At 32.7% G+C, this 15,272-nt stretch overlaps 1 protein-coding gene across 1 annotated transcript; it reads left to right on the top strand.

Annotated features, from left to right (window-relative positions):
• Positions 1 to 303: 303 nt before the first annotated feature.
• On the top strand, positions 304 to 14,795 carry LOC128169036 (titin-like; the record flags this gene model as incomplete). The annotated part of the gene is made up of 7 exons (XM_052835204.1): positions 304 to 525; positions 1,970 to 2,282; positions 2,372 to 2,641; positions 8,381 to 8,704; positions 13,784 to 14,071; positions 14,502 to 14,621; positions 14,771 to 14,795. Coding segments are annotated over exons 1-7 (1,562 nt in total), but the record flags the coding sequence as incomplete, so codon positions are not given.
• Between the last annotated feature and the right edge of the window lie 477 nt (positions 14,796 to 15,272).

Raw genomic sequence — 15,272 nt, 5'->3', positions numbered from 1 at the left:
AATGTATTGGAGAGGGGGGGGGGGGTGTCAACTATAGAAGCTTCAAAACAACCCAAAATTTTGAAGGCCCTTACTTGGCTTATTTTTTCTACATATGAAACATATTAATATTTTTAGATTAAAAAATTATACATACAATGTATAATTTTTTTTTTTAAATGGAGTACAGAAACGTTTGGCTTTGAAATCGATTTTGTCACCATTGAAGCAGCCGATCTCAACTCCAAATTATCCAAATTTTATGCTGAAGCCCGACCAAAAATTTCAACAGAAAATACTCAGTCTGAATATCACAAAAATACCATGAAAAACATCCGAGCAGCCATAAACAGACACCTTTCAGATCTGGAAAGAGACATGGACATCGTAAAAGATAAAGAATTTAAAAGTGCAAATGATACTCTGGATGGAAAATTGAAACATAATGTGAAATGTGGAATTTCTAAGCCTACAAAGCACAAGGAAGTCATTACTCCTGAAGATCTGATGAGAATCCGCGGGTACCTTTACTCCGTCGACAACCCAGTAATCTTGAGATACCGTGTCTGGTACGATATAGCAATACATTTCGTAACCCGCGGCCTAGAGTTTCATGAACAGCTGAAACAAAATTCATTTGAATTTATTACCGACGAAAATGAACATGAATATGTTGTCCTGTCCTATGAAACAAAACAAAAAACAATTCAAGGAGAAGCAAACAACGATAAAAGAATGTATGCCACAAACACGAAACAATGCCCAGTCGCGTCACTGAAACTACTCCTTAGCAAAACTGACCCCAATGCAAAGGCTTTATTTAATTACTGTAAAACAGAAGCATTGAATGATCTCAACGAAAATATCTGGTATTCAGATAGACCAGTAAAAAAATATAAATTCTCAAAATTTATGTGTGATATATCCAAAAATGCTAAGTGTAAACAACGGTACACAGCACACCGCCTCTGAGCAACTAGCATTCAGGCGCTTAGTGACGCAGGAATAGAACTTCGTCATAAAATGTTTATGAGTGGACACAGTAACGAAGGTTCTATCCGCAGCTATGCGAGAAAATGCTCGGGAAACCAGAAACTCGCAATAAGCAAGACTCTCTCCAGCTTGGCATCAGCGAGCGATGGCAGGCGGGGCCCAGCTATCTCGACGACCAGGGCAGTGAGGGTGCATACCTGTTTCAACAATCGCTGTTCAAAAAACAAACCTCAAATGTATCAGCAAAATCTTTTATAAACAATTCTGTTTTTCAAAATTGTTCAATCAATGTAAATGTAAAGCCAGAACAAGAGTAATACACAATAAAAAACTCCTCGAGTGAATCACTCCGCGTGTTAATTTCATGACCTTGTTTGTTTCTTGTTAACTCTTGCTTTTTACAAATAAATTTCGCTTAAATATACAACATTTATGTTTGTAATTGAATTATAAGCATTGCCAGTATACATTTTTTTGTTCATCGGCAAATGAATCTAAAAACCGCACTAATCAAACTCCAAGAGATAAGTTCGCTGATGTAAGAGCAGTTTGAGAAAGTAAAACGTGACGGACGTACCCGGGCTACAACAATAAACCCGAACTTTCTTTAGAAAGTGCTAGTATAATTATTTCGGAATAAAATAAGTTCAAAAGTGTGTATTTTGCATGAAAACTTTTTTTTTTGAAAAAAATTATTTATTGTTTAGTTTTCTATATGACTAAACATTATGAATGTGACATGAATAACATTTTCTTTATATTAAATGTTTTGATAGTAAGAAACGTTAAAGTACAGCAGAATTTTTTGTGCATAACATTTTAGGGCGTGCAGAAAAGCCCAAAGAAAGAAGGGGGTACTGAGAATTTAAGGGTTGACATAGTAATATAGCTTCAATATAATTATATACATAATAGTTGTTTTGTTAAGTAGATTTATTTTTCTGTATCTTCATAGCAGACTATGTTCGCATGTTATAATCTGTAGAAAGATAATTAGACTCGTTCGATTATTTTTCTTCTAGTTCCACCATCTGGCAATGTGTCAATTTCATCAACTTCTCATAGTTTTGTATACACCACTGGAGATTCTGTAAATTTAACCTGCACTGTCTTTGGAGGAAATCCTATTGCCAACCTGTCATGGGAATGCAGTTCCAAAGACCCGATAACCGTAACGCGCAGTAACTCTACATTAGCTGCATCAGTTTTGCTTTTAAAAGTGGATAAGACGTTCAACAACAAAGATTGTACATGCACAGCCAGTCACCCTCTTCAGAATAAAACCAAAACAGTGAAGTTGATAGTTTATTGTGAGTATTTCAACAATGTTAATGGCGATCTTAATGGCGATGAGCTATCAGATATACATGTTTTTATATCTTTATATATTTCTTTTTAGATAGAAGCAATATAACCACACCTTTAAAGGAGACATATATAATCAATGAAACAGAAACTTTTAGTCTTGAATGTACTGTTGATGGAAATCCATTGTCAAACATAACTTGGACATTTTTAAAGAAAAACGCTGTAGTAAACAACACCTATAATTCAAACAACTGCTTCTTTAAAATACCATCAGCGAAATGCTTGGATCATGGAGAATACCAACTGGTCGCAGAAAATGGAATTGGGAAATCTAGAAAAACAACAAATATTGCAGTTAATTGTGAGTGCTTTTAACTCACCTGGACTGAGAGCTCAAGTGAGCTTTTTTGATCACTTTTTGTCTGACGTCCTTACATCCCTCTGTCCGTTTGTCTGAAAACTTTTTAAAAAAATCTTTGCGTCTTCTTCTCAAGAAACACTGATCAATTTTAACCAAACCAGACACAAAGTTTAAGGGATGAAAGGGATTCAAGTTGAGCACAAATTTAAAGGTCACGCTTTCTTTTAAGGGGATATAATCAAGTACTAAAAGGAAGCATTCTCAAGTAGGATAGTTTTAAGTTTGTTTAAATCATAATCACTGAAAGTACGGTTGGGCCACAATGGTGGGAAGGGGTATCAATTTTTTTTTTTACATCTTCTCAAAAATCAGTTGGATAGAAAAGCTGTGACTTGTCTGGAAGCATCCTCAGGTATTGTAAATTTAGGTTTGTTCAAACAATGGGCACCCGGGGACTAAAAAATCTTCTGAAACCCAATCTTCCAGAAATGCTATAAATTAAGTGAGGGCATCCTTAGATCGTTTAGATTTTAGTTCGTCAATTGAAAATTATAATCCCAGAGGGTAGGTTGGGGCCAAATGGTGGGGGTTTATTCCAGTTATACAGAAGAACATTTTTTTCTCAAAACTCGAAAAAAATATTGATGTTATAACATGCGGTATTTTATGCAAAGATATATTTATGATTCCAAGTTGTTTGGACTGTAGCTCACTGATAACTCTTTTCCCCCACGAAGAAGTTCAAAGTTTGAAGTAGGTTTATAAAACATGTACATGTTTAATATGATCAGTTATGTAAGATCTTCTTAAGTTGCCTGAGAACTGCTGTGTTCTGTTTGTGATATGAATATGAAATCATTCTTTTTTTTACAAATGGGCCTCGATGTTTTATGCAAAAACATCGGGGGGGGGGGGGAGAGAAAATGTATACAGAATCTATTGTAATGAATTGTACAGATATTGTGTAGACGACTCCATAAATCTGATTTTTATGGCCATTGTTGCTCAGGTGAGCTATTTAGCCCATGGACCCCATGGATTAACCGATCGATGTTTTGGTTTTGTTGCTATTCTTAGATTTTAATTTATATCACTTGATGTTATATTTTTACCCATACATGTACGATCTGAAATAAAAAATACAAAATTAAAAGAAAAACATTAGAGAAGAAAAATAATACATGTATTAGTTAATTATAATCAAGGCTGAAACTGATAGCTAGAAAAACAGTTTCGTATTTGATTGATAACACTATAAAGTAAACATAAATGAAACATTTAAAAAAAATGGGTTCTTGTTTTATTGTGTAATGATGAATAAGTAACAACATACATGTATATATATTTGGCCAACAATTATTTTTTTCTGGAAGTCATCCAGTCATTTCTATGGTGGCATATCTCTGCCCCTTGTGTGCAAGTTATTTTTTTTATCAAAGATGTCGACATGCAAGATAAATATGTTGACATGCAAGATAGTTATGTCAACATGCAACATAACTATGTTGACATACAAGAAATTGCAATCTGATATGAATTATACAAAATCTCAAAAAATCGCCCACCTGTGACATCCAAGATGCTAGATGCTAGCTTTCTATGTCGACATGCAACTTTTTATGTTAATATGCAAGATAAATAAGCTGACATGCAACTTATTTATGTTGATATGCAAGTTATTTATGTTGATATGCAAGTTATTTATGTCGATATGCGAGATGAATATGTCAACATGCAACTTAGTTATGTTAACATGCGAGATGAATATGTTGACATGCAACTTATAAGTTTCATGTCAACATAACTAAGTTGCATGTTGACATAAATAAGTTGCATGTCGACATAAAGAAGTTGCATGTTAACATAAATAAGTTGCATGTTGACATCAATAGGTAGTGTATCTAGCATCTTGGATGTCACATGTTGGCGATATTTGAGATTTTTAAGGTCTTCCGTTTCCAACGGAAGACCTTGTATTGATTCTGATGGTTCTTCTTCATTATTATTTTTCTTCTTCTAGACGTTTTTAAATCCTCAATAACTTTATTGCTTGTCATCTGATTTCATTCAAATTTTCACGGTATATTGTAAATTGAATTAGGTTTCTAGTGCACAAAAAAAATTGAAATCGCAACTTCCGGTTTTGAGTTATTCCTCTTTTTCTAAAGTTTTAGGGGCGTTAGTTTCCAGACAAAGGCTCCGAAATGGTCCGTAGCAAATAATTTATAGTTAAAAATCTTTATTATTGACACTTTGAATATTGTCCTCTGATTTTTGGATTTTAGTTTCTTCCAAATACCCAGTCGAATTAATCAATCGATATCTATGTTTTAAAAATAGCAAAATTTTTCTCATGTTTTAGCTTCGTAACTTTTTAGTTTGAAATATTTCCTAAATACATATAGAACAAAAGTTGTGAATAATGTTAAGGGCTTTCATTTGACACCAAAAAAGGGCTGGCCCCTTAAATTTAGGGCCAGTAGCCCTTAAAAGAGTTTGCTTAATAACTCAAAAACGGTTAGGATTTCGATATTGCTGTCGCTGGAAAAGTTGTTTGTTGGGATCTCATAAAGGTCGTTACAATGCTATTTTGTAAGTGATTTGTGTAGTATGAGTGTAAAAAGCTTTACATGTTAACATGTACCTGCTTTCATTTGGCATGCTTTTTTTTTTATAGAAGTTAAAGTCATTGTTGTTTAGTTCTTATAGTGCACAATCCTTAAAGACGAGATTCGAAAAACAAAACATTCTTTTTCTTTTCTAGTAAAACACAAATTACTTATTGAAAAAAAATTCTATGCATTACATTTCAGTTATCATACTGCATGCATTTAAAATCCACCTTGAATCAGAGATGTGTATTATTACGTAAGCTATCCCTCGCCCACGGCCGAGAAAATCGGTCACCATGGTCGCGGCTGGACTACCTAGCGGTCAGCGGTTATCTAATACACGAGAGTTGCGTCTCTCATATTTGAGTTAATTTAGCTGCGAACTGAAGAATTATTTCAGTTTTGATTACACATAAAGGTTTATTCTTCAATTGGATTAAACGATAGGGTGTCAATTAAGAAATCGTTCAGTTAATTAATAAAAGCAATGCCATTCTCAATCTAATGCAATATCAGACATATATATCAATTGTGGGTTTTAAGTAAAAAAAGAATTTCTATTTGATAGAATTTAGTCATTAAATTGCAAACTTTTCAAATCTTCATAGGTTCTGAGCTGTGCGTGTGTATGCGTTAAACCTTTATGTAATCTATCCTTCGCCCGCGGCCGAGGAAATCATCCACGGCTGCACTACCTAGCGGTAAACGGTTATCTAATACACAAGATTCGCACCCGCACACTTACATAAATATAAACGTGTTTGAGTTTATAACGCCGTTAATACACTGTACACTGTTTTAATTTTATGTTATAAAAGTTTGTTCAATATGTATTTAGTTAAATTAAACATTGGAGAGTAAATTAAAAAGTCGTTCTGAAAATTAATAAAAGCGATATTACTCCAAATCGGAAATACTCGTGAGACATATTTGAATGGTTGGTTTGTAAGTCTTAAATGTTTTAAAAACTGTACAAATAATGTTTTCAATCAACAACAAAAAAACAACAACACAAATATTAAAACCTTTAAATAATGATCATCCCTTGCACATGGCCGAGGAGATCCCGCGCAAGTGACCTCTACATGAACCTTATCACGCGTGCATGTTTGGTATTTTGTACGAACGCAACTATTTTTATTATGTTTTAAACTATTATATTGGTTTCAGGTGAACAGATAAATTTATTTTACTCGTACAGTTGATTTAGCATTGATTAATACGACAGCGTACAAGGTAATTTAAAAAATCAAATCAAATTATGATCAAAGTGCCATGTTTACGGTAGGTGCTGACACGATAAAAGAATGCCCTGAATTAAAGCATTCGGTGATTATTTTAAAGAATATTCACATGAGTTTTGAAACAAGTATGCTTTAGATTCATTCGGTCACATATTAATAACTTCTGTAGTGTTTCTACATGGTCGTTAGTTTCATTGTGAAAACGAACTTATTTCTGTGTTGCCCTCCCACCGCCCCGCTACCAAGTGCTCTTTTTTTTAAATTCCAGATCAGTCGAAAATCATTTGATAGTGACTTCTTCTTATGTGTAACATTTTCTCCTGAGCGTGTTTCTCTTTCCCATCCGTTTTTTTATTCGGTCAGTCTTTGTAAATTTCAACTTTCTTTATTGCGTAAATTCAATCGCCACGTGCTACCGAAAATCTTGTGTCACTTTGAACAGCGCAAACAGCTCAGAACATATATAGCCCCAGCTTATTTATGGCTGCAGATCATCAATTGTTATGTAATTAATCAACAGTTCGAAGGGTGCTTTCTTCAAAGTGGTCAATTATCAAACAACAAGACTTCATTTTTACATCAAAGGTGCGAGATCGTAATCTGAGAACGTGGCTATAATAAATTAACATGTCGAACACGCTAAACTTCTATTATTATAATTATGAACAGAATAATATATATTATAATTAAAAGTTTTAAGTCAAATGTAATTTTTTCTTGGGATACGATGTTATGAAATACGACTACATTATGCTATGCAGGTGGTCGCCATAGAAATCATCAAAGTATTGCAAGTTAATACAGATTAGTTTACTTGACTTACAGACTATAATATAGCGACATATCTGCCTCCAAAAAATATATGCGCTTCTCAAAGTTACACTTCAGTGAGATTGACATGTGTTCTTGGGGATTTTCTTTATTGCTAGTTATATGAAAATTGATTTAAAAAAAAAAAAGTTTTATTGAAGTTGTGTGGTATGAGGATGTCATGCAACTTAATTTACTTACAAGGTTAGCTACAGCCAGTGGAATACTAATTTTAGGTCAACAATGATTACCCAATCTATTAAAATACAAATAAATAAATAAATAGAGAAGGCAAATATTGCTTGTGACATGTACGTAGTTTTTTGATATATCTTTATGATAAAGCAGAGAAAAGCAAAAAAAAATTATAAAAAAAAAAAAAAAACCCACAAAAAACAAACATGGAACTTGCATCAAATTTACTTCATGTACATGTTACTAAAAATCCGACCGAATATGCGCCTTTGTCACATTTAATTAAATTAACTGAAAATAAAAACCGTAACACCATTATTTTTTCGCTTATTTTTTATTGAAGGTTCTCCCTTTTTTTTAAAAACATACGTAAACTTTCTCCGAGAGAATAACTGTTGATCCGATAAAGGAGAAAAAACTGACTTAAAAATAGGGATTTTGAATATTATTGCATCGTAGAGAGAAGTAATATTCATTTCTGTAAATAATGTTATTAAATTTTACGTTACATAGCGGTGTCTGTATATCAGGATTAAAATTTAGACGCTAACTTATGCATAAATTCTCCTGATGATCTTTGATAGCTGATTATTATTTTAGATATTCAAGTCTACTCGTATTATCAAATAATATCAGCCCTGAATAAATTGACATAAACTCTGCTCTAGTTTATGACTCTTATTTGATTGCAGTTTTCTTGTATGTCAACATAGTTATGTTGCATGTTGACATAACTATCTTGCATGTCAACATATTTATCTTGCATGTCAACATAATTAAGAGAAAAATAACTTGCACACAGGGGGCAGAGACATGCCACCATACATTTCCAATAATCTTGGGTTACTTTGTCTAAAAAAAAATTCTTGATGTTTTAGGTAAACCAAGACTCTTTACTGCAGATTCGCAAACCCCGGATAAAATAGGCATTGGCAATAATGAATCGCTAATTATCAGTGTTCAATTATTGTTGTATCCTCCTTCAAGTAAAATCGAATGGGAGTTCACTGGGAATAACAATCAAAGCCATGTCATTAAAAATAACACGTTTGGATACAAAATAGCAAGCATTATATCTGACAATGAACAGAACATCACTCTTTTCAAACAAAACGTTAGCGAAAAAGAGTTCGGAAGCTATAATTTAACCATTACAAATAGTGGTGGAACCTTTACTAAGACCTACAAAGTGAATGGAGCAAGTAAGTAACCATCTACATATGATGTGGTTATAATTCTTTCGTTTATTAAAGTAGATTAAAATGAAGGAGACAAAAATGATTGATGAGTTTAGAGTAATATTTCAGTAAAATCCGAGATAATTATGTCATTCACAATATGGAATATACATGTACTACATGAATTAAGGGCAATCTGTTTTTGAAAGCAGTCCGCTATTTGCAATTCAAAAGTGAAGTGCATTCTAGAACGCAGTTCACAATTCACAATTTACTATTTATTTTTGGGGCCTCAAATTTTTAGGGTCATCAACTAGTGGTATACAACTACCACTGTGAAAATATGGTAAGTGGTCATCTCTAGTGTTTGAGATTCGGGCCCCCTCTTATAGACCACTTCAACACTATTCATAATAACGGAATTTTAAACATTTGGCTCAGAAACCACCAAGGGCTCCTCCCTTTAGGCCTGAAATTTTCATCGTCATCTACTAGGGGTATACCACTATCACTGAAAATATGGCGAAGTTGTCATCTCTAATATTTGAGATTCGGGTCCCCACTTATATTTAAACACTATTCCTTATAATGGGATTTTAAACATCGGTCTTGGATACATCGAGGATACCTATCCTGGTATCAGAAATTTTCAGGGTCAACTACTAGTGGTAAACCACTACCACTGTGAAAATATGGTAAAATGTTCATCTTTTGTTTTTGAGATTCGGGCCTCCACTTTTAGAACACTATTTATTATTATACAAATTAACAGGTTTTGCAGTTGGCAAAAACTGAGTTTTTACTTAGATACTTATTTAATTGCATTTTTTTTCTTACGAAAATCTAAATTATTAATTTTAAACATATATATTTATTTATAGGAGAACCAATGCTGAAGCTGTTTTCATAGATTCGTTTTTTTTTTCTTTATTCAAATTTTAAAAGAAATAGGAGCTCGGAATGCGTCGCTCCCTGGACAGCCTGAATATAATTGGAGTTTCTATGCAGCTCCAAATCCCCCTACCCTCTGAAAAATTCTGCAAGCATACATTTACTTCTTACCACCATATTTTTCCTCACTCCCTCCTCTTTAAATTTTTTTTGGATCCATCTCTGTTTGAACTTAAACCTTCACTTTCTCTTACATTTTTTAAAAAATTTTCTTTCGCATTTATATTAGATTTTTTATTTGCCTTTTATACGAAATATCAAATTAAAGTTGTCTGTTGAAAATCACCTTTTCAATACAATTAAGGAACACCGCTTATATTGTTATTCCATCAGAGAAAAATATTAACCTGACTATAATGATAACCGAATTTAGCTCAATTCGTATTACAGCTGCTTACTGAGTACGTTATTTTTTCTTTACATTTCACGACTAACGAATTTCCACAATAATTGATGATTAATTTTTAAACTTAGTTTTTACCTTAAGGTCAAGATCTAGGTGCCTACAGGTTTATGAAATTCAAGATATAAATTCTTTTAAGGCTTCATAACAAAATCCGTGTTTCATAGGTTGTACCGGGGCTTAAATATTTGATAAACTCGATGAAAAATCATGTTTTAAACAACAATTTTCTATGAAAAATGAAGAATTAAAGTAACAAATTGTCCATTTTTGACTAATAAAATTTATCTAAAATGCCTACAGTCTCTCCAGAAACGGTATTAAACAAGCTCTTGACCTCCTCTTTAATATTATTTCAAATTGAATATAGGTACAAGGACTACTTTTCACATGATTAAATATAGAATGTCAAAATATTGATTTATTTTCTACATAATTCCGTTAAAGCTGTAAAATACGGGAAAAGATTCATCAAATCAATTATGACGTCATAATGCTTCTAGCATAAAAAAGACACCCTTGAAACATTTACTAGATCTTGACCTTAAACAACACCTAAGGTAGCAAGGGACAGTTTCGAATAAAGTACCGGGCCGTCAATATTTTTGTAAAATTGAGAGTTTCGGTACTTGAAGGCTTATGAGTGTTGCTAAAATTCATGAAATGATTTTTAATTATTATCATTAGTTAGAGGAGTGTCTGTTGTTTAAATTGATATGCAGTTTGTAGGCCCCTTATGTTAGGTACATGAGAATCAGAAGTAAAATGCGAAACCTGCGGCTATGACTGTTGTGCTGACTTTACACAGTGAAATTGCAAGTTGCAGACGGGAGGTAAAATAACACGAAAAGTAGGTGGATGGGACATTGTAAACTATACACCGGTAAGTTTCTGACATGTGATAGTGCAACATGCACGCGGTACGGAAGGTCAACCCTCTGTAGGGAATTAGCGGGGGAAGGTCTAAAAAGCTGAAAAATCATGACAAATTAGCAAAATATGAAAGGGTCAAAATCTCAAAAAAAACCAGTATGTAGAGAATTTTACAGGTTTTGACAAAGAGTTTTCTTCAGAAATTGGTGATTGGCCTTATAAAGAGTGAATTAAAGGTATTTGTGCTGAATGGGAACTGAGGAAATTCTAGTTACAGAGTTCCGAAGACATGCATCCCTTGGCTACAATGAATTGTATCAAAAAACTGTCCCCTGCCACCTAAGTCGCGGGAGAGTCGACAAAAAGTAGGGGGGATTCGTTTTCAACGCATGGGGGAGTCGATTTTCTTCGCTTCGGAGACGAAAGGAGTTTAGGTCACGCCTTTTGTAGAAATTTTTAGCTCACCGAGATGAAGTCTGAGGGAGCTTATGCTATACCCCCGGCGTCGGCGTCCGGACCTGGTTAAACTTTTTGTTGCAGGTCCTGTATCTAAGTAAATACTTGTCCTATCTTCACCAAACTTGCATGGATGATGCATCTAGACCTATTTGTAAACTTGAAAGACTTTGATGCTGAATCTGAATCCTGAATTTCAGATGCTGGAAGAGGTTAAGGTTTTTGGAGCAGGTTAAAGTTTTTGGTGCAGGTGCCCTTTGTGGCTATGAGGTATATATTTGCCTTATTATTTTTTTCTGCTCAGGAGTTTCAATAAAAGAAATAAGTTAATTCACATTTAAGACGAGAAAAAGAATGAAGCTGTTTATTGTGAAAGCATTTGGAAAGCGTTCGGGGCTGAGAGGGGGGGGGGGGGGGATTGTAACAATTTTTAATCAATTTATCTTCCCTTGCTTCTTCATAATGGAGTTATCTTCCTTTGCTTCTTCATATTTACAATATTATCTTTAAGTTTTTCACTTCAATTATAGGTTTCAAAGTCCCTTTTGAACGATTTCAGGCAGGGAGGTGGTCGTCATTACAATATTATAATTTATCTTCTCTAGAATGAAACTTAGTTAAATGCAAATATGAGACTTCTTGACAAGTTTGTGTACAAACTATTGTATTAAGGTGACCGTTAAGGCCTATTGGCCTTATGTTTAGAGCAGTATCTATATTTTTAAAATCATTTATACTTTCTTCTATTTTACACATTCATTTTTGATCAAAATGTTTTCATTGTCTGTCTTTATCGTTATCATTGTCGTTAACGTTTTACTTTTCCATCTTCTTCTTCATAGACACGCTTTTAATTTCAACCAAATTTGGCGGAAACATCCTTGGGTGAAAGGGATTCAAGTTTATTCAAAGGGAAGGAATATAAAACCTAGAATGGAGATTTGGATACAGAATTTTAATATTGAGGAAAAGCTGAGCAACATGATTGTATATTTTTGTATTATATGCCCTGTGACGTAAAAAGGAACCAGAGAGAAAACCCTTACTTATCAAATTAACGGGTTGAATATCTTCCTTCAGCTTAAATATTGTTTCTAGTATTGAGACAGGTTAAATTTAAAAAAAAAGGAGAATGATCCTTAAAGTCATGACTGATCCAAGTTTAAGTAAAAAAATACCCTTTTTTCTTACATTCATCAGGGTCATCAGAGTCTGATAGGTATCGATGATAGGTCATCTTTACACGACATCTACATTATGTATACACTCTTAATATAACCCAACCAATCACAGACATGCTTTTATCTGATTTATAACAGTGTAACTCTTTAAATCGGAAAGGGGGGCTAACATAGAAAACAAGGACTCGTATCATAATTTTTCCCCTTTTAAAGTATATCCAGTGTTCTGTGATGCCATACTTTTTTGTAAAGCTTTGAGTTCTTGTGCAAGATAGTATTATTTTTTTTATGTGAATATGATCACATAGATGTAATTAGAAATACTGTTAAGTTTAAGATATTTTCGCAGCTTAATTTTATCCTAAATTCCCAATTTTTTATACATTATGATTTTATCGATGCTAAGGGGAAATAACTCTTTTTCTGACTTTTCTTTCAGTTGTATGTCTAAATGCTATAGTTTTTCTTATCCCAACGATTATTCTTAAAATAATTTTGAAGTTTAAGTTTTCTGATAAAGTTGACTTTAAAATTAAACAAGATATACAAATTTCTGCCCGCAAAAATTTACTTTTAAGCAAACAAATGCGGTTTTCTGATGCTAAAAAATGCTTTAGTTTATGTTTATCTGGCATCTCAAAAAGTATGATGACATGTATATTTTTTCTAACAATTGATGAAATTTAAGTCTATTAAGTTGAAATCAGTTCGGTTTTTCAACTTTCATCAGAGAATTTTACGAGTATGGAGTTACCTTAATTCATATATACAACCAAAAAAAAACATTACAAATTTCACCTGCTCAAATCAATATAATGAATATTTTACACCTATAGAATGAAACTTGTCCAACAGATCTACCGTAATCTACAGCAGAATCAATAAATATGGGACTTAGATACATGTATATCCCCTACAAATCTCCTACCCTGCAAAATTATCTTTCATTTTTAAATATGTGTAAACATTTGCCTCGTTTACACCCTTCCTATTTAAGATAAATTTTGTAAAAAAAAATTTACGTAGTATTTTTTCAGAACTCTCTCTTTCCATATATGCCATAATATATTGACAACTGGGTCCATTAAACAGTTACTGCCTTCTTTTATCTTGTTTTTTACCTTCAACGTTCAAATAATGTTAATATATACCATTGCATTATAAGACACACAACAATAATTCCCTGGACAATTTAACAATAATAGATATGATAATTTTTATATATTTTATTTCTTTTAGGATCACCATTGCCACCTTTTAATTTAACAGTGGTTTGTGACAATCCATTTTCCATTACATGGACTGCTGATTTCAATGGAGGAGACAAACAAACTTTTCATGTATTTTCATCATCTGGTGAAAATAATGTGTCTTTTAAAGAGCTCACAACAGTTGATGATAAGGGTTTTGGTCGAATTCACAGATACTCACCTTCTGAAAATTTTTATGGACAATTTTGGTTTAGAATTTCTGCTTCAAACAAGTTTGGAAATTCAACAACAAATGCTATCCCTTGCTTTATTAAAAGTAAGTTTTATTATTAAAGTCAACGTATTTTTTTGTAGAAACCTCTATCATAATGTTGAGTTTATAGTACTGGATTGATGATCATACAGAGGAATGCATTAATTAGTGTTCCTCTCTGCCGAAGCTCTTTATTATCGAGTCTGTCAGTTCTTTCGATATCTTTCTCCCCATCGTTTTAATATTGCTCAAACTTCACAAATAGTATGCTCGTGTTTAAAGGATATGAAGTTACCTTGATTTTTAATTTTTAGGTCAGATGTAAAGGCCAAGAGATAAACATGTAAAATCATTAAAAAATATGTTTCTAATAATATCTAAAAAAGGATATTATCATCAATGCTGTAAAAGATAATTTAGAAAATACGCAATGATAAATAATTGAAAATCTGTTTTATTAAAATATGTTTATATTCTTTAACTTGTTAATTAGCTCCAGATGAATCTCCACCTAATACAGCAATGTTTGCTGGAATTGCAGCTGGTGGTGGAGTATGTCTCGCATTTGTTGTCATTGTAGTTGTTGTGTATTTTCGGAAGTATCACAAATATGGTAAGTAACATTTATGTGCTAGTCGCTGTAAAAAAAATCATATAGAACATGTTGAGTTTCGATAGCTGTATTTGAATTGCATTTGCTTCATATTTTTCACATTGTTTATGTTGAAAATGTAATAAAATGTATTATTTATTATGTTTTAGAAAAATCTGCGAAACACATTGAGAGGTAAGACTTGAATTTAAGAACATTTTTTGTGCTTGTATATATATCAGCATGTATTTGCTATGGCAATATTATCTATAATGATAATGATAGTTATACTGAAGGTCTAAAGCTTATAATCAAATACAAATCAACGGTTTTAAAATCTTTCATTTGAATAAAAATCCTTTTTATTTTGCTTGTTTTTCAAAACTGACATTAAGTGATTAAAGTATTTGGTGGCCATATTATTTTTTATCATTCTTCTATTGCTACACGGTTATATAAACCACTCTAGAGAGTTACAGTTGGCTGCTTTCCGATAGATCACTTGCTTACGTACAAAATAAGCCTGCAATACCATATGGTTATGAATATTCTATGTCCGAAAGCCTTAAATGATTTGAATATGTTCGACATTAATTGTATAATTACATCTACCATAAAATATATAGCTCATAAATCTTGGCGGTATGAAGTTTCAGTTTAGTTATTTTCAAA

This window comes from Crassostrea angulata, unplaced genomic scaffold (assembly GCF_025612915.1).
Source record: "Crassostrea angulata isolate pt1a10 unplaced genomic scaffold, ASM2561291v2 HiC_scaffold_89, whole genome shotgun sequence".
Classification (NCBI taxonomy): Eukaryota; Metazoa; Mollusca; class Bivalvia; order Ostreida; family Ostreidae; genus Magallana; species Magallana angulata.
The sequence above is the reverse complement of the archived record's forward strand: the minus strand, read 5'-3'. Positions and strand labels throughout refer to the sequence as shown.